The 20639-nt window shown below is 55.5% G+C and overlaps 1 protein-coding gene across 3 annotated transcripts in view; it reads right to left on the bottom strand.

Moving 5' to 3' along the window:
- PDE2A (phosphodiesterase 2A) overlaps positions 1–20639 on the bottom strand; it is a 102421-nt gene that overhangs the window by 71804 nt on the left and 9978 nt on the right. For 2 of the 3 annotated variants that reach the window (XM_007527495.3, XM_060176889.1), the window contains exon 2: positions 4744–4813. In XM_007527495.3, the coding sequence (XP_007527557.2) occupies positions 4744–4813 (70 nt within the window). Of the gene's footprint in view, positions 1–4743; positions 4938–20639 lie in introns of those variants that run through there. The other variant, XM_007527496.3, reaches the window with a different exon arrangement.

Genomic DNA, 20639 nt, shown 5'->3' with positions numbered 1-20639 from the left:
TCTAAGTCCTGTGCAATTTGGCTGCCACCAGCCTCCTGGCCTCTCCACACGCCCCCGCCCCAGCTCCCCAGGCCTCACCTGTGGCAGACCCATCGGCTGTCCCCTCCCCTCTAACACCTGCAGGACCCTCTTCCCTCCTCTGTGGTCAGGACTTCCTCCAGGCTGGGGCGTGGCTGGGGTGTGGCAATACTTTACATCCCAAGTCAGCTTTGCCTCCGCCTGCCTTCTCTGCTGGGTACCTGGCAGGACATGGTGTAGGATAACCAGGGTCAGAACAGCTCAAGGAGGTTAGAACCTTTGTTCAAGACTGAGGACTTCCTAGAGGAGGCATCTAGGAGGATCCTCTATGTGTCAGTCCTAAGGCAGCAATGGAGATCATAAGAAGCCCCCAGCCCAGCCCTTGGGGCCATGAGAACAAAACCATCAGAGCAGACCAGAGTCAGCAGAAGGAGGGCCAGAAGCCAGGGACCCTGGGATGGTCAGGAGGGCGGGCAGCAGTGCCTCTGGATGGGCTCCTGATTTGGGGCAGGGGAGGAAGGGGGCTGAGTCAAGGTGGAGAAAGTAGTGCCAGAGACATGGAAAAGTGTCCTTCCCTGTCCTCTAGCCCTAAGAGGACAGACAGACGGGGAGGCGGAGGAGCAGGATGAGCTGTGGCGGATGACCAGAGTGGAGGGCCCAGCGGGCAGATGCCCTGGCCGGGGCGGGCACAGGCAGCTGGTTGGCAGGGAGCGGGCCCCCAGCTGCAGCTGGGAAGCATTTCCTGTCTCCTTGCCAGGGGGGGTCATTAATAACCATTTACCCACCACGGGCAGCGAGGGGCCAGCCAGCGAGCAGCATGGTGCTGGAGCCTCGGCCCAGCCTGGTCGCCAGCAGAGTCGGGTCCTGGCACAGGCTCCGCCACCTCGCTGTGACGGCCTGCCAAGTCCCTGGTTCCTCCAGCTCCCTGGTAGCACTGGTGAAAAGAAGGTCTCGACTGGCTGCTGCCTCATGTTCTCCCTCATGCTGAGCCTCAGTGATCCTGACAGAGCAGCTGGCCACCAGGCCTCCTGGGGTTTGAGACCTCTGAGGTTCAGGGCCAAGGCCAGCTTGGGGCACATGAGCCAGGGAGGAGAGACTCAGTCTAGCCTCAGAAGAGCTGGAGACACTCCTGGAGACTGTGCAGCAGGTGCAGAAGGCGAGAGCCCCACCCATGCAGCCTGTCCAGCTCTGCTGTGACCCAGCTCTAGCCCCAGGCTGCCAGTGCTCAGCAAGGTGCTCGCGCTGTGCTCACACTCCTGGAATGTGCTCGTCTGCTCAGCAAGACACATGTGACGGGAGCTCTGTCTGTCAAGAGCCACCCAAAGGATGAGGATGACAATGACAACAATGATGATGGTGACTCCAGTCAAGAGACTGTGAAGTGGGGAAAGGGAGACAAGAAGCCAGAGGCAGGAAAGACCACCCCAAGGCAGACAGAAGGACCAGCTGGACAGAACCAGCTACCTTCAAGGTCCCTTTCCCCAGGAAGGCCAGAACCTTCTCCAGCCCCAGACCTATTTCTGTCTACCCAACATTGTCATTTATTCCCTTTCCTTTTCATTAAAAAAAAAAAAAAACTAAAAAACTAAACTGGGGCCAGGTGGTGGTGCACCTGGTTAAGTGCACAAGGACCTGATTTCAAGGTTCGCACCTTCAGAGGGGAAGCTTCATGAACTGTGAAGCCGTGCTGCAGTGCTCTCTATCTCCTCTTCCCTCTTAACTTCTCTCTGTCTCTAGCCTATATATATTGATAAGAAAGACTGGGAGAGGGAACCAGAGCACGCCTCTGGCATATGTGGTACTCAAGATCCAATTCAAGACCTTCTGCTTGTGAGTCCAATGCTTTATCCACTTCGCTAATCCTGGGCTGCCCAACACTTTCTTGAAGGCACAATTCAAGACCACCCACTTCAGAGAACCTTCTAGAATGTGATGCTGACTGACTGACAGTCTCTGGGTCTTCCACCCTGAGGAGTCCTGGCCTGTCACAGTTTGTCCACTATGGTGTCCTTGTAGTTATTCTCTGGGAGGTAGAGTCTAGGTTTTCATATTGACTGTGATCTCCTCCAGCAGATAGAAGGTCCCCGAGGTGTAGCCAGGCCTTTTCTTAACCGTCTCTGTGAAGACAACCGTCTCTGTGAAGACGGGGACTCTCCTCACCTCATCAGACAGGGGATGGCAAAAGTCCATAGAATGAGATCTTCCTGGTTGTCTTCCAGCCAGGCACCCTCCCCGGGAGTGGCACAGAGAAGAGAGGCCAGGCCAGCATGCAAAAGGAGGTGCATGACTGTGGGGCAGCCCAGATGGGAGCCAGTCAGGAGTAAGACCTCACAATTGGTGAATTGTATCCCAAGCGGCTCCAGCACCAGGAGGCGCCACCAAGAACACCACTCAGGTTCACTGCCTGTGTCCTGTGCCTTCCCCTCCAAGGAAGTGACAGTAAACACAGTGACCCTGGGACACGTGCATCCTCTCTCCACCTCCCTCCACACCCCGGCCCCAGACACGAGACAGGCTGAAAGGAAAAGAACAAAGGCTCCTGGACCGCATCGGGCCGGCTGCCCCAGCCTGAGCAGCGCCGGCCCGGCCGGAAGCCCCAAACAAAGGCCCTGGTCCGAGTAGGGATGAAGGCAAAGGGTAGCCTGGCCTGGGGTGTGTGTGGGGGGTGGGGTGGGAGGGAAGCTAGGGAACGTCACTGGGCATCTCTAGGGATCTGACTGAGAGGGAAACGAGGACAGGATGGCAGCCAGCCCTCCCACCACACACACGTCACTCCACTAATGTTTATGGGCCACCTGCTGTATTCCACACATGCCACATCTCACCTCCTTCACCCACACTCCACACACGTTCTCTCACCCCCTACAGCAATCCACAGCCCTCAGCACCTCCTCAGCATCCAATACCCCTAACCCACTGGGAGACAAGATCACACCATCCACGTGTCACTCTGAAAAAAATCACCCAGCTCAAATGCCCACACCATGACTCATACACATACCTGATTGACCACCACACACATGCATATATACATGCATAGACACATGACCCCCAGACATGGGGACACATGTGAGCACGCCAGGATGTCACACTCTTGTGGGCACTCAGCCCCTCAGCAGACAGCCAGCCCACTTCCTCCACACATACCTTGTCAACCAGCTCCTTGCCCTGGCCCCTGACCCAGCCTGTTGCACTGTTTCGAGTTACACAAACAGCCACCGCACATGACACCCAAACACCAACACATAGGCCCCAACAGACTCCCCCAGATAAGCCCAGCACGTGCCACTGACTCCATGCCAGTCACCTCAGCTGGAAACACTCCCCTTGCCCCCTGGCTCTGCTGAGGCACCCAATGACACCTTTCATCTCCACTCTTGCCCTCAGCCCAGTGGCTCTTCCTGTATAACACACCAGCCAATGGCATACACAACCGTGCCCTCCATGCCCAGGGTGAGTTGTCCCTCCCACACCCCGTGATGACAGACATACAATCACATATGCACAAGTTCCCTACACACACAATTATCATACAACCAGCTACCCCACCCACCCACCCACACCACAGCCCCCCAGCTGCACTCACAGTCCTCATCAAAGGCCCCCACAAGTCCCCCCAAATCCTGCTCATGATGACACAACACACATGATCACATGCACACCACGCACTGGACAGTCCCTACAGGTGACTGACACCAGGTTGTGCCGGCCCCTCCCCCATCCCAAGCCCCAGGCAAAGAATGACAGCAGGAATGGGGGAGTTATAGACTACACCCCGCACCAGACTACAACCCCACTGGCCTGGGAGCCCTGGGCACTGCCCAAGGGCTGAGCCTCCAGGTCAAGTTCTTGCACCCAGTGCCCAGGCCACGCCTAGCCACACAGGGAGGGGCGAAGATACTGGGGACCTGCCCCCACCCCGCCCTGAGTCTGGCCCCGCCTTACCACAAAGTGGAGGCTGAGACAAGCAGAGGAGACCCTAGGGAGAGACCCTGGAGTAGAGACACAGACCTAGAGCAACTGGGGGCAGTGACAGTGGGATGGAGAAGGGAGACCACATGACAACAGCCACCAAACAAGAGAAACAGAAAGGAAGCCCAGAAAGACTCAGGCAAGTGGGGGCCTCCACGCCCCGAGAGCAGCCAGAGGAGAGGGTGAGCTCCTTCAGGAAAAATCTGGAAAGCAGCAACAGGGTGGGAGCGTGGTGACAGAATGAGAGAGACGGTGATGGAAAGAGACCCTTGGCGAGGGCTGGGGGTGTCCTGGGTCAGGACTGGAATCCAGACGTTTGAGGGGACTCTGGAAGGGGGTGCAGCCAAGGCTGTGGAGTAGAAGCTCAGGGGCTCTGGGGTCGAAAACTGGGGGCTTTGGGGCTCTGCGTGTGCCTGAAGGGAAACACAGATGGCGGAGAGTCACGGGTCTTCCACTCCTCCCCAGCTCCGAGTCCCCCACCTGAAGGGAGCCCTCCGCCACCTTGGGGTCCCTCAGCGGGTTAGGGGTGCAGTGCAGGCGTGAAGTCTGGACCCAGGGGGTTCCCACTCCTCTGAGGAGATGTTGCCATTCAAGGGCTCCGGGAAGGAGCTACAGTCCGAGCCCAGGAGTGGGATTCAGAAGTAGCAAGGGGCCCCCAGCCTGGGGGGTTCGGGCAGCAGGTGGCCCCTGGAGCAGGCGGCTCCAGCCCGGGTCTCCTCGTGGCCAGCCGGGGCGGGGGTGGGGGAGCCCTACCTGCAGGCTGTCGGCGCATGGCTGCGGCGGCGGCGGCTCGTCCGACTTGAGGAAGACCTGCTGGCCCCGCCTGAGGAATTGGACAACAGCGATGAGGATGTGGTGCAGCACCAGGACCATGCTCGCAGCCGCCCGCCGCCCGCCGCCCGCTTGCCCCGCCGCTGCGCTCGGTCAGCGCGTCCGCGACAGCTTCAACGGGTCCGCGCGGGCGCCCGCCCAGGCCCCGCCCACACGGACACAACCACGCCCCCTCCCGCCCCCGCCCCGCCCCGCCGCCTTAGCCACGCCTCCTCGTGCCCGGCCCCGCCCGCCCGCAGCCTCCGACAGCCGCGCCGCGGCCCCCACGCGACTTCCCTCCACCTCGGGGTCTCGCACCCGCCCGCTGGTCCACAGCTAGGGTGCCCCGCAGGCCCCCGCACTCGGCCTTGCTCCCTACCTCTGGCCGCTTCGTCACACGTCTCAGGGGGCCCCATCAGCCCTCCCTGCCCCCAACCACTTAGATTGTCCAGGAGCCAGGAGAGAGCCAGCCCCAAGACAGCCCAGCACAGGGCGAGAGGGTGGGAAACAGCTGCGAGGACCCCAGAGCTTGCTCCTTTCTTAAAAAAAAAAAAAAAAAAAGGCGGGGCTGGGGGGGCAGGAAAAGTCGCCGCGAGACGCACAGGCCCCGGGCGGCGCGGGAGCAAGTGCGCGAGGGTGACACGTGCGCACAGACACGCGAGCTCACAGGCCGGCGCTCGGCAGCGAGTGAGGCGCTGCACCCCCAGCCCTGGCCGGCGGTCAGTGCAGGTGGCCCCCGGGGGCCCGACAGGATGCATGCCCCAGGGCCACACAGTCCCGGGTGCCGCGTTGGGATGGGTGCTCGCCGGGCGCGTTTCTCCGCAGAGCCGCAGCTGGGCTTGGTGACCGCGGCAGCCACGACACTCCTGCGCCCCCTGCTGTCCGGACACAGCAGCGCAGCCGGCCCTACTCGTCTCGGAGAGAAGCGGGGCGGGCGGGGCGGGTGAGCCCCAACTAGCTGGAAGGCCAGGGCGGGGATGGCCTGGGGTGTTGGGATGAGTTTGAGGGGCAGGGTGCCTTAGATTCTCGCCTGAACACTGGCAGCGACTTGCTGCATGGCCTCGGTCAGATTGCCCTCCGGATTTCCAGGCCTGTTTCTCAGATCTGCCAGAAGCATCAAACTCCAGTATGGTAGGAAGGCAATCTGCCAGTCCTTGATGCCATCTGACCTAAATCCTTCCGTGTGCACCACTAGTTCCTCTCTCTGCACCCCACCCACCCCACTCCCATTATGAGAGTGACTCAGTGCACCCCTCACCTCTTAGCTTCCCAGCCTCCCCATCTCACTGGGCTGATTCATCTAGGCCCTTTCTCCCCTGGGGAATGATGATGTCCTCCACACTGAGTCACTGGGTCCAGTTCTGGACACTGTCCAGGCACCGAGCACACAGGCTCCCTAGCTGTGTGGCCACCAGTGGGAAGGGGCTTCCACACCAGGTTCTCTCCTGTGGTTCTGGACATGCGGCTTCCCCTGCTCACACATCTTTGATGGCTCCCTGCTACCCAGGACAATAAAGCCCAAGACTTCAGCCTGACACATCAGACCCTGTACAGCTTAATGCCACACTAGCTCAGTAGGACCTCACACTGTCACTTCCTGCCTACCCATACGGGTGACTGACTCATCCTCACCCCACCCCCAGTACCCTCTAGATCCTACTAACCCACTTATCTATCATTCAAAGGCCACCTCCTCCAGGAGTCCTTCCTAGGTTGCTCCCTTGTCCTCTGGGACTCCCTCCTCCCATTTTTCCTAGAGTCATGTTGGGGGGTTTGGGGGGATCAGGGAACTTGCCTGTCACTAAGTGATCCAGGCCAGGACAATGTCTTCTGTAGTCTCTTCAGACCAGGGGCAATCTGTCCTACTTACGAATGCTCTAGCAAAAATTACAAGGGCCCGGATGTGTAAAGGTGCTGGCCCAGAAAAGGAACTCCATTTTTGGCCTGCGTTTCCTGCTCTGTAAAAGGAGGTGACTGGTGTAGGGGTTATTGTGAGAACTGAGTCTCAGTCCGGCACAGTTTTGGTAAATCCCAAGTACCCATCACCAGCTCAGTCCTGGGCCCTGGGCAGCCTGGATAGAATAAGTACCCAGGAGGCATCTGCTGCAGACACTGGTCAGAGCTGCTTAAACTGGCTCTGTGTCTCCTTGAGCTCCAAGAGGTTCAGTAATCAACCTTCCAATTCAAGCATTCCTCAGAGGGCAGAGGTCCAGCCCTGCTCGAGTTTTGCTGTGTGACCCTGGGCAGGGCACTGACCCTCTCTAGATCTCAGAGAAATGTCAAGACACTACCTTCAGTGATCAGACTTTTTCCTGTTGTATTTTTACATGCCATATAGTCCCTGAAATTCTCCAACCAAGTCTCTTTCAGAAGAGGAAGCCTCATGCTCCTTAAGGTGGCAAAGTGACTGGCATTGCCCTGGCACACATGCATATTCTCTCTCTCATTTGTTTATTAAAGCAAGAGAAAGAGAAAGACAGAGCATCATTCTAGCATATGCAGTGCTGGGGACGGAACTCAGACCCTCACACCTACAAGTCCTGTGCTCTGTTGCTGTGCTACTTACTGGGTCACCCTTGCCCTGGCTGTCACTGGGAAGGGACCCTTTATGACTAGACTTCTCCCCTCTCCCACAGGGACCTGTCCCCACCCCCCCCCCACCCCGTCTATATTCTGTGCTGGATTCTCACCCAGATGCATATGAGAATCAACTGGGGGGCACTTTAAAATGCTGATGCCCAGGGACCCCCCCCACATCTCAGATATTTTTATGCTGCCACCCCCAGCCCCCACCCACCTGTCAAGTGATTCTGATCTTCTGGTATGTTGCCAAGTTGGAAAAGCCTGAATTACAAGCATCTTGCCCCCTGGGTGGTCTTACACTCTGCCCTCCTCTGCCACAAGGAAGTCCAGCCCCAGCTGTGCCCCCAACACTGGCTTAGGGGTGCCTGGTCCAGAGCTCACCATTTCTCATCTCCTCACTTCAGGGACTGCTTAAGCCGCCTAGAGGCCTAGCTACCTCAGACTGAGTATTTCAGGAACAGGTGACTCAGCTAAGAGCCTGTCAACTTGGGTCAACTTGACCTCAGGTCTGGCTCGGGAAACTGCCCTCCCTATGCTAATAATAATGCTGTCTCCTCTGCTGTGGGCACTGTGCCCACAAAGCACTTCCTCATCTGGGGCTGAGGGACACACAGCAGATCCCCCATAGACCCCATTTCTGCCCTGAGCGCCCATAGCAATGTGTCCTGTGGGTCTGTGAGGTGCCAACAGCCAGGACCAGGTTGAACCTGAATCTCCTATGGCATGCTGGTGGCCTCAGGATTCTCAACCACTGTAGAGGCTGGCCTGGTTATCTCTGAGGGTCCAGGCTATTCGGGTGGAGGGAAGTGGGATCCAGGCAGGATGAGCTGGGCAGCCAGGTCTGCTAAGTGCACCAAGTCCAACAACCATAATTAAGAACTGATCCACCACAGAGCCTGGACTGGAGCTCCTGGACCAAAAACCAGTCCCATCCTCCAAGGGGCAATCCAAGAAATCTTCTGGAGGAAGCTATCCTCACCACGCCGGCCCTGGAGAGGGCCTGGGTGTGTGCCTGGCCTGTTGGTGGGATGTGGGAGGAGGTGGGAGAGGGCATAAACATAATTCTAGAAGCCTAAAGCCTTGTGAAGGCTCGGGGTACTTCTGTGTGGTAGCTGAACATGTGTGCATGTGTGTGTGCACAGATGGGTTTGTGCATGTACACGTGCAGGTGAGTGTATCCAGGTGCGTGGCTGTCCCAGTATGGCAGGTGAATGCACATGCGTTTGCTCAAGTCACACCTAATGGAGGGGCTGTGGTGGGTATATATACCTGGGTCTGCTCTGTATTCTCGCTCTGGGACCCACTCCCATTATGAGAGTGACTCAGTGCGCCCCTCACTTCTTAGCTCCCCAGCCTCCCCATCTCACTGGGCTGATTCATCTAGGCCCTTTCTCCCGGGGAAATGCTGTCCTCCACACTGAGTCACTGGGTCCAGTTCCGGACACCATCTAGGTACAGTCCAGGCACACAGAGAAGGGTCTGGCTCCACACAGGCTCTGGAGACAATATGGATCTTGACTCTAGGAAGGCAGGATGGGCTCCAGAGCAATGAATGCAGCAGAGTACAGGCCAAGTGTGGTGGGTCAGCCACAGGTCTCATCAGGTCCGTAGTGTCTCCATAGGATTTGCAAATGTGTTTGTTCTGCCTGCAGCAGATAGCCCCCTCTGTGGCCCTAGCTGGCAAGGGAGCCGCAGGATTCTTGTCCTCACCACCCACCAACCTGGAGCTGGCCTGTCCCTTTACCCTCCATCTGCTCTGCTCTCAGCCAACACTAGGCACCTGGCACCTGGCACTGGCACCTGGGACAAGGCTTGACCCAGAGGATCTGCCCCCAAAACCACTGTGGACTGCAGGAACCACCTCCTTCCACCTCTGCTCTATGTCAGGATTCTCTGACTGCATTTGAGTGAGTGCTGCTGTCTCACTCTTCATGCTAGGTGCTCCTCCAGGGAGAGACAGGGTCTGACTCAGTTCTGTGTCCACACCCAGGATGGGGGGCTCACTCCCTCCACAGTCAGCCCTCCCTAAGGATGGCTCTTAGTGGCACAGACTGGCTCTTAGTGGCACGGACTCCTCTCACTGCAACAGCCTGTCACATCCTCCCCGAACATGCCAGGGGAGGGGAGGTGTCAGGGCCACCTCAGCTCACAGCAGCTCTGCCACCCTTTCTTCCAGTTTGGGGTGGAGTTAGGCAAGTGGGCTGAAGGGTCTCCTGTCATCCTCCCTCCTCAGGAGTCTGAGCAACTCAGAGACTAACTCAATAACCTTTGTCTTGGCAACCTCCATGAAGCCCACTCCTTCACTGGACTCCACTATCACTAGTCCCATTCCCTCACTTCACCCCAACCCCTCAATGAGTCCCTACCCCTTCACTGAGGCCTCTATTCCTTTGGTGGTTCCCCAAGACCTCACTAAGCCCCTCCTCTCACTAAAACCCACATTTTCACTGAACCCCACTGAACCCCATCCCCTCACTGGATCCCAAAGCTTCACTGAGCAATCACGCCCATTCTGCAGGACCTGGAGGGGCTGCTCTGACTCAACCCTCAGAGGCTGGGCGACAATGCTCCCTCTTGAGTCCTGGCTGGCAGGCTGGCCTGCATCCCCACCTAGGCAGCTGCAGCCTCAGACCTGCCTTCCTTCCTTCTTCCTGGGCTGGCCCCATATAAGAGTATCTCTATCTGCACAGGCCAGTGACCCCCAGCCCTCCCAAACACACCCCCACAGACACACACTAATACATCCTGCAGACATATATCTATACATACACACATCTTAACCCCTCACACACACACCCCTTATACATATTTGTACATGTGTGTACACATGTGCATATGCACATAACAGGGCTGCTCAGAGGTTTGTTCACTTGGGATGTCAAGGCAAAAGAGACTAAGTAACAAGGACCAAGGCCCCTGTGCTCTGCACACTCCCTGCCAAACCAGACACTGTCACGCTAGGAGGCTTAGAGGTTCTAGGAACTCCCCGAGCTTTGTGTTCTAAGAACTCTGAACCTTTGTTACAGATTACATTATTCTAGGAGGCTGTGCTTCTTGCGTTCTGTGAAAGTGAGCACTGGCACAGGAGCCTCGGGTCTCTCGAATTCTAACAGCCTGAGCTGCTGTGGCGCCATGAATCCAGCACCAGGTTTCCACTTCCTTGGAGCCAGCAATCTGTGAGCTGAAGGACCAGTAGTCCCCGCCAGCCCTGCCCATTGAGGTGACGGCCAGCCTTCACCTCTTTGCCTGCCTCTCTGCTAATGAAACCTACATGACTTTCAGGGTTGGGGAGGGACACACCAAGCGACTGTCTTTCTAAACACCAAGTCTTCCGGTTGGCTGAGTGTCATTTAATCCCGATACCATTAGCCTAATTTTACAGCTGATGAAACTGAGGCCCCAGGATATGAGTTTATTTGCCTCTGAAGTCCCACAGCTAGAAACAGCAGAACAGAGAACCAAGTTGGCCCTTCACAAGCCCAAGCCTGCAGGCTGCCTCCCTCCTGGCCCTTCCTAGTTTGGGGAGCTGCCCTGGAGCCCCAGCTCCAGAAGGCACAGATTGCCATCCACTTCTCTCGCTTCCCTGTGCTGCAGCCTGTCAGGCTTCCTGATCTTATTGATCCAAAGGCACTGGATCTGCACAGACTTGTGGTGGTGGTGGTGGTGGTGGTGATGGGGCTGGAGACTGGCGTCTGTTTCTAGGCAGCAGTTGCTATGGAAGCCAGGTGCTACCAGCCCCGGGCCTAACAACGCGGAGGCGAAAGGCAGGGTGGGTGGAGGCCTTCCAGGGAAGCCAGCAAGAGAGAGGGAGGGTGGGTTTCTTCCTCTCCAGGCTGGATGGCTGCCCTGGCTGGTCAGGCAAGGGGAGGAAAGAAGAGGCAGAGACTCAGATAATAAGAGACATGGAGAGAGACTTGCAGAGACAAAGGGAGTCCAGAGGCTGGGAGACATCATTACAGAGCTCAAGCTGCAGGAAGAAGAGAGAGAGTAAGGAGAAATAGGAGGAAGCCCGAAGGGAGCCACAGGAGGTGAGCCTGTAGCAAGACGTAGTATAGAGGCAGCCGGACAATAGAAGAGGAAAGGACTGGCCAGCAACTCAAGGAGGGAAGCAGAGAGCAGAGAAGTAAGACAATGGGTGTACAAAGGCACTGAGGCCACCAGAGTCCCATGCTGGCCCCATTATTGCCCCTTCCTCCCTGGCCTGCTCTCCATTGAAATCACAGACTCCAGCATCACAGACTCATGCAGGCACAACCCTCAGAAGCCTGCTCACAGGCCCAGGTTTCTCACACTCCTCCCCGACAGGCCCTGCCCTGCCCTGCATAGATGATGGACACTGTCTGAACAGCAGACACTCACGCCCTGGTCCCAAGCCAGAGGTTGGATAGCCATGAAGATGTACTGGGACAGAGATGACGCCTGTCCCCCCACCAGAGCGAGTGAGAAGATGGCATTGCCCTCGCTGTCAAGGAGAAGCCCTAGGGGTCATGGCAGGATGGGGTTGGGTAGGCAGCCTCTTGTAAGGAATCCAAAGCAGCCTGCCCCTCAGGGCAGGAAGTCACAGACATGCTGTGACAAGTGACAATTTACTTAATCCTCTGGGTAACCTGTTACACATGAGAAGACCAAGGTCCCCAAAAGAAAGTCATAGATGAGCACTAACTACCAGCAGGTGCCCGAACCAGGACTGAGCCCAGTCTCCTGGGCCCACAACAGGTGCGAGGGCCTAGTGGAGGCCCCTCTGCCACTCTGTGGGGTAGGGGGAGGTAGGTGGGATGGGGGAGCTCCTCAGAGGGAGAGAGGGGTCCAAACCTGCCTCCAGGCATCTCGCCTCCCCATGTCAGAATGGGTGGCAAGGTCTCAGGTAGCTGCGCTTGGGACCAGCAGCACAGTCAGCCACACCTGAGAGCCACTTTGGGGGCACATGTGCTCTCAGACGCACCTCCTCCCGGCAGTCTGTCTCACTCTCTGCAGCCTCCGGGGGAAGGACAAGATGGGGCGGGCGAGCTGAGCACCTCCTAGGAGGCCCCAGAGGTAGGGAGCACTCCACAGACACCGTCTTACTACTTTGACCTTGAGGACTTCCACAGACCCCACCCCCAACCTGCAGGGGTCTCCCTGTGCTCACCTCTCAGCCGCTGTGACCAGAGCTACCAGTAGCAAGTAAGTGCACACTGGTGTCTCAGTTTGCAGAGCTCATGGTAGGAAGGTAGGGTCTTCAGGCAGAAAGGGAGGCAGCAGGGGACAGTGACAGGCCCCTGCAATCCCCTCACCCACCCCGACTCCACCACACCCTCTGAGAGCTGGGCCTGGGCTGCAGTCCAGAGTATCGACCTGTACTCCCCTGGGCCCCAGTTCCTGGAAGACAGTACTGCAGGGATGATTGACTCACTGCCTCCCAGACTCCCCTCTGCTGCCTGGAGGGCTGCCTCCTCCATGCAGGCCCCCTGGATGGTCAGTGCCACAGGGTGACAATGACCAGCCACCCCTCACCTGGCCCAGGCAGGTAGGGGTAAGAGGGCCTGTGTGGAGTGCATGTTCCACACTGTGGTGTGTCCATGTGTGCTGTCCATGATGTGTGTTTTATTGGCACGTTCCCATGGCTACACAGGCACATATCTGCCACAGGAGCAGAGGAGAAGCAAACGAAAGATATGAGCTGAACAACCTGGATGTAAATCCGAGTACCTACTGCCCCAGAGGTAGTGCTGTGGATAAGGTGTTAGACTTGCAGTCATGAGGTCCTGAGTTTGATTCCTAGTATTGCATGTGCCAGAGTGGTGCTCTGGATTTCTGTTCTTTCTCTCTTTCTCTCATAAATAAATAAACAAATCTTTTTAAAAGTCCCAGCTCTGGGGCTAGGCAGTGGTGTGCCCAGTAGAGCACATAAATCACTATGTGCAAGGACCCAAGTTCAAGCCCCCAGTCCCCACTTGCGGGGGGGGGAGTTTTACAAGTGGTTAAGCAGTGCTGCAGATGCCTCTCTTTCTCCCTATCTCTCTGTCTACTCTCAATTTCTCTCTGTTCTATCAATAAAAGAAAGAGGGGAAAAGTGGGATTGGGGAGACTGCAATGGATTCATTATGCAGACACCAAACCCCAGCAACAGCTCTGGTGGCAAAAAAAAAAAAAATGCCAGCTCCTCTATGCTTCCTGGCTGTGTGGGCTTATGTAAGTCATTTAGGTCTCAGTTTGCCTGTCTGTTCAGTGGGGATGGCAATGGTATTTGATGAGCAGAAGGAACCGGCAATGCTGCAGAGCTCTTGCACAAAGCCCGGCACAGACCGTTGCTACCTAGACCTGCCATCACTGTCACCACTGTGCATGTGCTCACATGCAGGTGAGGGCACTGTGCAGATGAGGGGCTGCAGTCAAACTCCCAGCTCAGCCACAGAGAAAGGAGGCCCACAGTACTCATCTAAAAACACCTGTGCCAGTGAAGCTGAGTGGGGAGATGGATGGTGTGGTAGCCGCCAGCAGGACTGGTGATTAGAAGGCTAACAGCCCAGCATCCGGAGGGGAGTGGAAGGGGGCCTGAGCTGCAAGGCCATCCATCAAAGCTAGCGAGCCCAGCAATGCTGCTTGCTCAAGCAGTGGGTTAAGGGAGGGTGAGGGCGGTGTGGGGAAGAGTGTACGTAAACTGAGGGCAGGCTAAGGCGGCAGGCTCCAAGGCTCCTGAGTGCCTCAGTAACACTGTTGCCTGGGCACCTCGGCTTCCTCTTCAGAACCATGGTGCTGGGAACATCCAGAGATGCTGTAGCCACAACAGGCCCCAGCCCAGGAAAGGCCCTGAAGGGATGGAAGGGGCTTGGGGATGCACTAGCTTCCTCATGGTACCCAAGGTCCCTGTGGCCTGGAGCAAAGGGATGTGTCAGTGTCTGAGCTGGGAACCTAAAGACCCACTTTTTTTTTTTCCCATGAGGATTGTCACTGGGGCTCACTGCCTTCACCACTAATCCACTGCTCCCTGCAGCACTTCCCCCCTCTTTGATAGAGAAGTGAGAGGGGAAGGGGAGATACAGAAACCTGCAGCATGGCTTCTTCATTGCTCCTGAAGCTCCCCCACTCCAACCCCTGCAGTTAGGCACCAGGGGCTGGAAACCAAGTTCTTTTTTTATTATTTTTTATATTTATTTATTCCCTTTTGTTGCCCTTGTTGTTTTATCATTGTAGTTCTTATTGTTGTTGTTACTGATGTCGTCGTTGTTGGATAGAACAGAGAGAAATGGAGAGAGGAGGGGAAGACAGAGAGTGGGAGAGAAAGATAGACACCTGCAGACCTGCTTCACTGCTTGTAAAGTGACCCCCCTGCAGGTGGGGAGCCTGGGGCTCAAACTGGGATCCTTTCACCAGTGCTTGCACTTTGTGCCACCTGTGTTTAACCCGCTGTGCTACTGCCCAACTCCTGGAAACCAAGTTCTTACACACGGTGGCATGTGCTCAACCAGGAGCATCACTGCTTTGCCCCAATACCCACGTTTCTGACCTGGTTTTCTCACCAACCTCAGCGACACCCCTGACTCCCCAAGTCCTTGCCTGGACCCCCCTCTCCACTACCACCACCACACACTTGACTTGCCTAGCCAATGCATCTGCAGGAGGCAGGGAGCGCCTTAAATTCAGACATGTCCATGCTAATCTCATTCAAGCTCAAGGCAAAGCCACTCATGGACCAGGCCAGTCCCATTAGCTACAAAAAAAAAAAAAAAAAAAAATCCTGCCCAGCAGGATCAGGGCAAAAGAAGGGATAAAGTAGGACCACAGCAGAGCCCACAATCTCCATCTGCCTCTAATGACCTCAGAGAGCTTGATATGTCACTGCTTCTTTGGACTGTGGTTTTCCCATCTCCGAATCAAAGAACAGGAATCTCAGGGCCCCTTTTCACAGTGGGACAAGCTACAAATCCCTTCTAATGGCAAGCACCTTGCCTCCACCATCTCCCGGTGCTTCTCCCGCTCCTCCCCATCTTCCTCATCCTCCTCCTCCTCACTTAGGCAGTGCTAGACTCTGTCACTTCCCCATCACACCTGTTAACCCCTGGACCTCTGCCTCTCCATGAACAAGCTTCCTTCTAGCATATCAAGCTCCAGTGCACAGCTCCCCTGCAATGCTGCCTGCTCAGCCCTGGACAGAGCTCAGCCAGACCCTCTAGAGCCTCTGTGGCTCCCACACACTTTCTCTGGGGCCCAAACCTGGACATATTAATTGTGCCCCCATCTAACACTGAACTTCTATGGCAAAAGTTCATGCCAGTCTGATTCCCAGGGTGGGTGGAAGAAGTGGGCAGATTAGGGTCTCTGACAGGGTTCAATATTCAAGGAAGGGGCCAAATGGTGATGCACCCAGTTAAGCCCACGTCCACGTTACCACATGGAAGGACCTGGGTGCACAAGTGGTGAAGCAATGCTGAGGTGTTTTACTTTCTCGCTCCTTCTCTGTCTTTACCTTACCCCCCCCCCAATTTCTCTCTGTCCTATCAAATAAAAGAAAGAAGAAAAAGCTGGCTGCCGAGAGTGGTGCCAAGCCTCAGCAGGAGCACTGGTGGCGGGGCTGGGTGGTGGCGCACCTGGTCAAGCACACGTTACAATGTGCAAGGCCCTGGGTTCGGGTTCCTGGTCCCCACCTGCAGGGGGGAAGCTTTAAAAGTGGTGAAGCAAGGCTGCAGGTCTCCCTCTCTCTCTCTCTCCCCCTACCTCTCAACTTTTGGCTGTCTCTATCCAGTAAATAAATAAAGATAATAAAAAATTAAATAGTATTGGTGGCGATAAAAAAGAGAAAAGGGAAAAAAGGAAGGAAAAAGAAAAAATGATCAAGGAAGTAAGTGTAAGAGGAAGAGGGAGGAAGGGAAGAATGGAAAAAAAAACAAGCAAAATAGATCAGAAAAGAGGGGAAGATACAGAAAACTGTCACAAAGGCCCCTGGCCCCTTAGGCTGTAACAATACGAATGAACTCTGGTCCACCCCGATGTAGTCCTCAGCTCTGGCTGCTGCTCCTTGCCACCCTGTCTCCCCCTCCCTGTACTCCCCTTCGGGCTCCAGCCCTGTTACACATACCAGCACAGAGACCCAGAGCCAAGGGGTCCCTGGCCTCTGCTGCAGCCCCTGCTGGAGGCTAAGAACTCCTCCTGGTCGTCATAGCAATGCTGAGATGCTGTCATCACTAATTCATCCCCCAGTGCCCTGGGAGGCCAGCAAGATATGAGGAAAGCTGGTCAGAGCTGATCAGAGCAGCCGCTGGGGACAGGAAGCTCTGGGCTCTGGGCCTGAGAAGGGTCGAGGATTAAACTCCATCACCCCATCCTGCTGGTTCCACCCCCACACTCCAAGAGGACATAGAAGCACACACCTACTGTGTGCCCAGCTCAGTCCACCTGCAGAGGCAGGTCAGTGAAGCTGGTCAGTAAGTGCCCGTCATCCCTAATGGGGACGGGGAGCCCTCATCATGTCAGAGACTGAGAAGGGGTGGGGGAGGAGAGGAGTGAGCCCACATGTCTGTCGAGCCATCTCCAGGCAGGCAGGCAGGCAGGCAGGCAGGCAGGCAGGTGCCAGGGGTTCCTGAAAAGCCACAGATTCAATTCTCCCAGGAAACCCACAGGGCTGGAGTAATTACTCTCTTTTACAGAGAGCTGGCTGGATTTTCTCTCTGCCTAGTTCCTCCCAGCCAATCCCATACCTTTCTCCAGGAACCCATCCAGAATGTCCCACTTCCCCCTGGTGATAAGTGAAGGTCCCTCCCTCATGATGGATGTGGCAGACGTGTGGGGGGAGGGGGTCTTCCCTTCCCAGCTACCCTCCCGGCTGCTGCAAGGCTATTGCTGTCCAAGGTACTGGAACAGGTCTTGGAGAGAGCAGTAAATTTTCCCTTCTATGTGGCTAGTCACCCTGGAGACACACCCCTGTCCTCTTGTAACCAGGTACCCTCATTCACAAAACCTCAGAACCAGGGTTCTATAAGGAGCAGGAAAATGCCATTGGAACAAATATACATTCACTTAACAAGCATTTAAGTTCGGCCACGTGAAGATGATGATACAACTATGAACAAAACAGATGTAACTGCTCCTACGTTGGGGGTTCAGGCCCAGGGAAGTCAGCACTGGGGTTTGCTCCACACTGCTTGGCATGCTTGGTCATCACAGCCTGTACAGAGGTGGATGCCACTGCAGGAAACAGAAGCTGGTGTGAAGGAGGGAGGCAGTTGTCCAAGGGAGCGAGCTCACACCCAGCAATGGCAGGCTTCCATAGTGCTGGGTGAGGCCAGTCCCCCAGGCTCATTCTGGGCCCATCTTGGCTCTCAGAGTTCACAGTCTAGCTCCCCTGTCCTGACTCTCCACTAAGCACCTCCAGAAGGTGTCCTTGCAACTGATCTGAGCCCCTCCCTCCTTCTGCAGCTCTGCCTTGGCTTGTCTTTGTTTGGGCCTCAGTGGTGGTGGTGGTGGGGGGGGTTGTGGATCAGCTTTCATCCCCTTGAAGACACCTGGGGTTCTCCCATGAGCTCCCAGCGCTTCCTCAACCCCCACCTTGCACAGAGGCCTCCCTCCACAGGAGGGAGTGAGGTGTGTGCTCTAAAAATACCTTAATCCCTCCCTGCTTGCGCTCTAATTAAGCAGAGTGAGTCACTACTTTAAGTAATTTATTGCTAGTTACATAATTGCTTTAATATTTGCTTCTTGAGCAGGGGAACAAAAGCTCCCCCCTTCTTTTCAGGGAATGGCTAATCTACAGAGGGGCTTATGGCCCCTGATGGGGGTGCAGTGCAGAGAGAACACCAGTGTCCTTTCCAGTCTTCTTCTTCTTCTTCTTCTTCTTCTTCTTCTTTTTTAACAAGAGCACTGCTCAGATCTGGCTTATGGTGGTGCAGGGGATTGAACCTGGGACTCTGGAGCCTCAGGCATAAGAGTCTCTGCATAACCATTATGCTATCTACCCCTGCAACTAGTGCCCTTTCCAACAGTTCCCAGCTCCAGTCAACCAACACACAGTCATCTCCACCTGGCCCTAGGGGCACACCTGGTCTCCAGCAGAGAGACTGGAAACTCACCTACTCTGAGTTTCCCAGGGCCCCATGCGAATTGGCCGAACCCTCCAGAGATCAGAGTCTGAGTAACCCTCTTCCCTGAGCCTCTCCGCTTCCACCCACAGGAACTGAGGCCCTGGAGACAGTAAATAATGCCTGGGCCCCGGATGTGTCAGAGATACTCTACTGTGTGTCAGGCTGTCAGCTCAGAGGAAACTCAACCTCTCTCACATCCCTGTAAGAGACCACCCCTTGGGGGTAGGGCAGTAGCGCAGCGGGTTAAGCACACATGGTGCAAAGCTCAACAAATGGTGTAAGGATCCTGGTTCGAGCCCCCGGCTCCCCACCTGCAGGGGAGTCGCTTCACAGGTGGTCTGCAGGTTGTCTATCTTTCTCTCTCCCTCTCTGTCTTTTCCCCTCCTCTCTCCATTTCTCTCTGTCTTATCCAACAATGGCAACATCAATAACAATAATGATAAACAACAAAAGCAGCAAGAAGGGGAAAAAATAGCCTCCAGGAGCAGCAGATTTGTAGTGCCAGCACTGAGCCCCAGCAGTAACCCTGGAGGGGGAAAAAAAACACCCCTCAAGAGAGTTTGATCACAAAGGGCACAGAGGAAGATGATGGGAGGCGATACTAGTATTCTTGATTTCAAATGGTGTTTCCATGACTGTATTTGCCAAAACTCACTGAGCCATGCACTTGACATTGATGTTGCTGTTGCTGTTGTTTTCCTGCCAAGGCTGTTATCACGAGGGCTTAGTACCTACGGGACTCCATCATTCCTGACAGCCATTTTTCTTTCTTCTTCATCTTTTCTCTTTTGCTAGAGAGTGAGTCTACAGCCACTCCCCATGCCCCATCTCACCTGACAGAGGGCAAAAGACAGAGAAACAGACAGAGAGTAGGGGCACCTGCAGCACTGCTCCACTGCTTGTGAACTTCCCTCCTGTCGACGGGGACTGGGGTTTGCAGCTGCATCTCCAAATACGTTAGCGTGCATTCTACTGGGTGAACCACCATCCACCCCTACATTGGTGATTTATTTGTATGTGAATTGAACCTTAATAAAACATGATTTTTTTTTTCTTTACCAGAGCACTGATCAGTTCTGGCTTACAGTGGTGCGGGGAAATTGAACCTGGGACTTCAGAGCCTCAGGCATGACAGTCTGTTTGCATAACCGTTATGCTATCTACTCCCGCCCAAGTACCACATTTTGATAAGAAGTCGCCCTCCTCCTTTTTGGGTTCTTTGGTACAACAGTCATGTGAAACTAGAATAGGGAAAGGGGGCAAAAGCAGGCACACAGAAGGTAGGCACACAGTAGGTATGCATGTGGCAGGTGCTTCATCCTCAGTTCCAATTACAGAGACTCTTGAAGCCTCTCCTGGGGCACCTGCACATCTTCGGCTAGGTCCCTGCTTCCTGGCAGCAGTGGCTGCCCTGCACGCTATCTAATTTAATCCTCACAGCAGCCCCTAATGAGGTGAGCACCTCTCACAGATGAGGGAACCAAAGTGGCGGAACGCCCAGCCCTGCAGCTCTGAGCTAGGAGACAGTCCCCAAGGTTAGGGCAGCTTCACTCACCCCTGCTGCCTCCCCCACTACACTAGACCCTCTGATCCCAGGCCTGGAGTATAAAGTACATAAAGAGGGTGAGTGCTGAAGCAGGAGCCAGGGGAAGGGGCAGGGCTGGCTCAGGAAGGAGGGAGTTGGGCAGGCAGCAAGTCTGGGAGAAATGATGGAGTGCAGGACCCCCTCAGTGCTCCCTGTTGCTGACTCACCCCCACTCCAACTGTTTCTGCCTGCATCCAGGTCCTAATCTCACAGTGACACCCCACCACGATGCCCATTCATAACAACTGTCACCATCCCACCAGGCACAGGTAAAAAAAATCCTTTGTCCCCAAACTTGTCACAGTGGTTGGAAAGCAGCAGAGCTTCTGGGATGAGAAGGGAGGGCTGAGAGTCCGGAGGTGAGGGTGCTCCAGGGAAATGGGGCAGCCTCTGAGTCCCATGTGCCCTCTGCTATACCTGGGCCTGGTTGCATGCCCGCTGTGCACGCCTATAGCTGCTCACTCTACTTCTTTTATTTCTGGATCAATGCTTTGATTCCTCCTGCATCTCTCTCACACTCCTTCCTTAATATTTGTTTATTATTTAGTGTGGGGAACATATCCAGTGCAGGACCTTACACCTGCACTCTGGCGGTGGGCCACCTCCCCACCACACTC

This window comes from Erinaceus europaeus, chromosome 17, assembly GCF_950295315.1.
Source record: "Erinaceus europaeus chromosome 17, mEriEur2.1, whole genome shotgun sequence".
NCBI classification, from domain to species: Eukaryota; Metazoa; Chordata; class Mammalia; order Eulipotyphla; family Erinaceidae; genus Erinaceus; species Erinaceus europaeus.
Note: the sequence above shows the minus strand (reverse complement) of the source record. Positions and strands in the feature narration are given on the sequence as shown.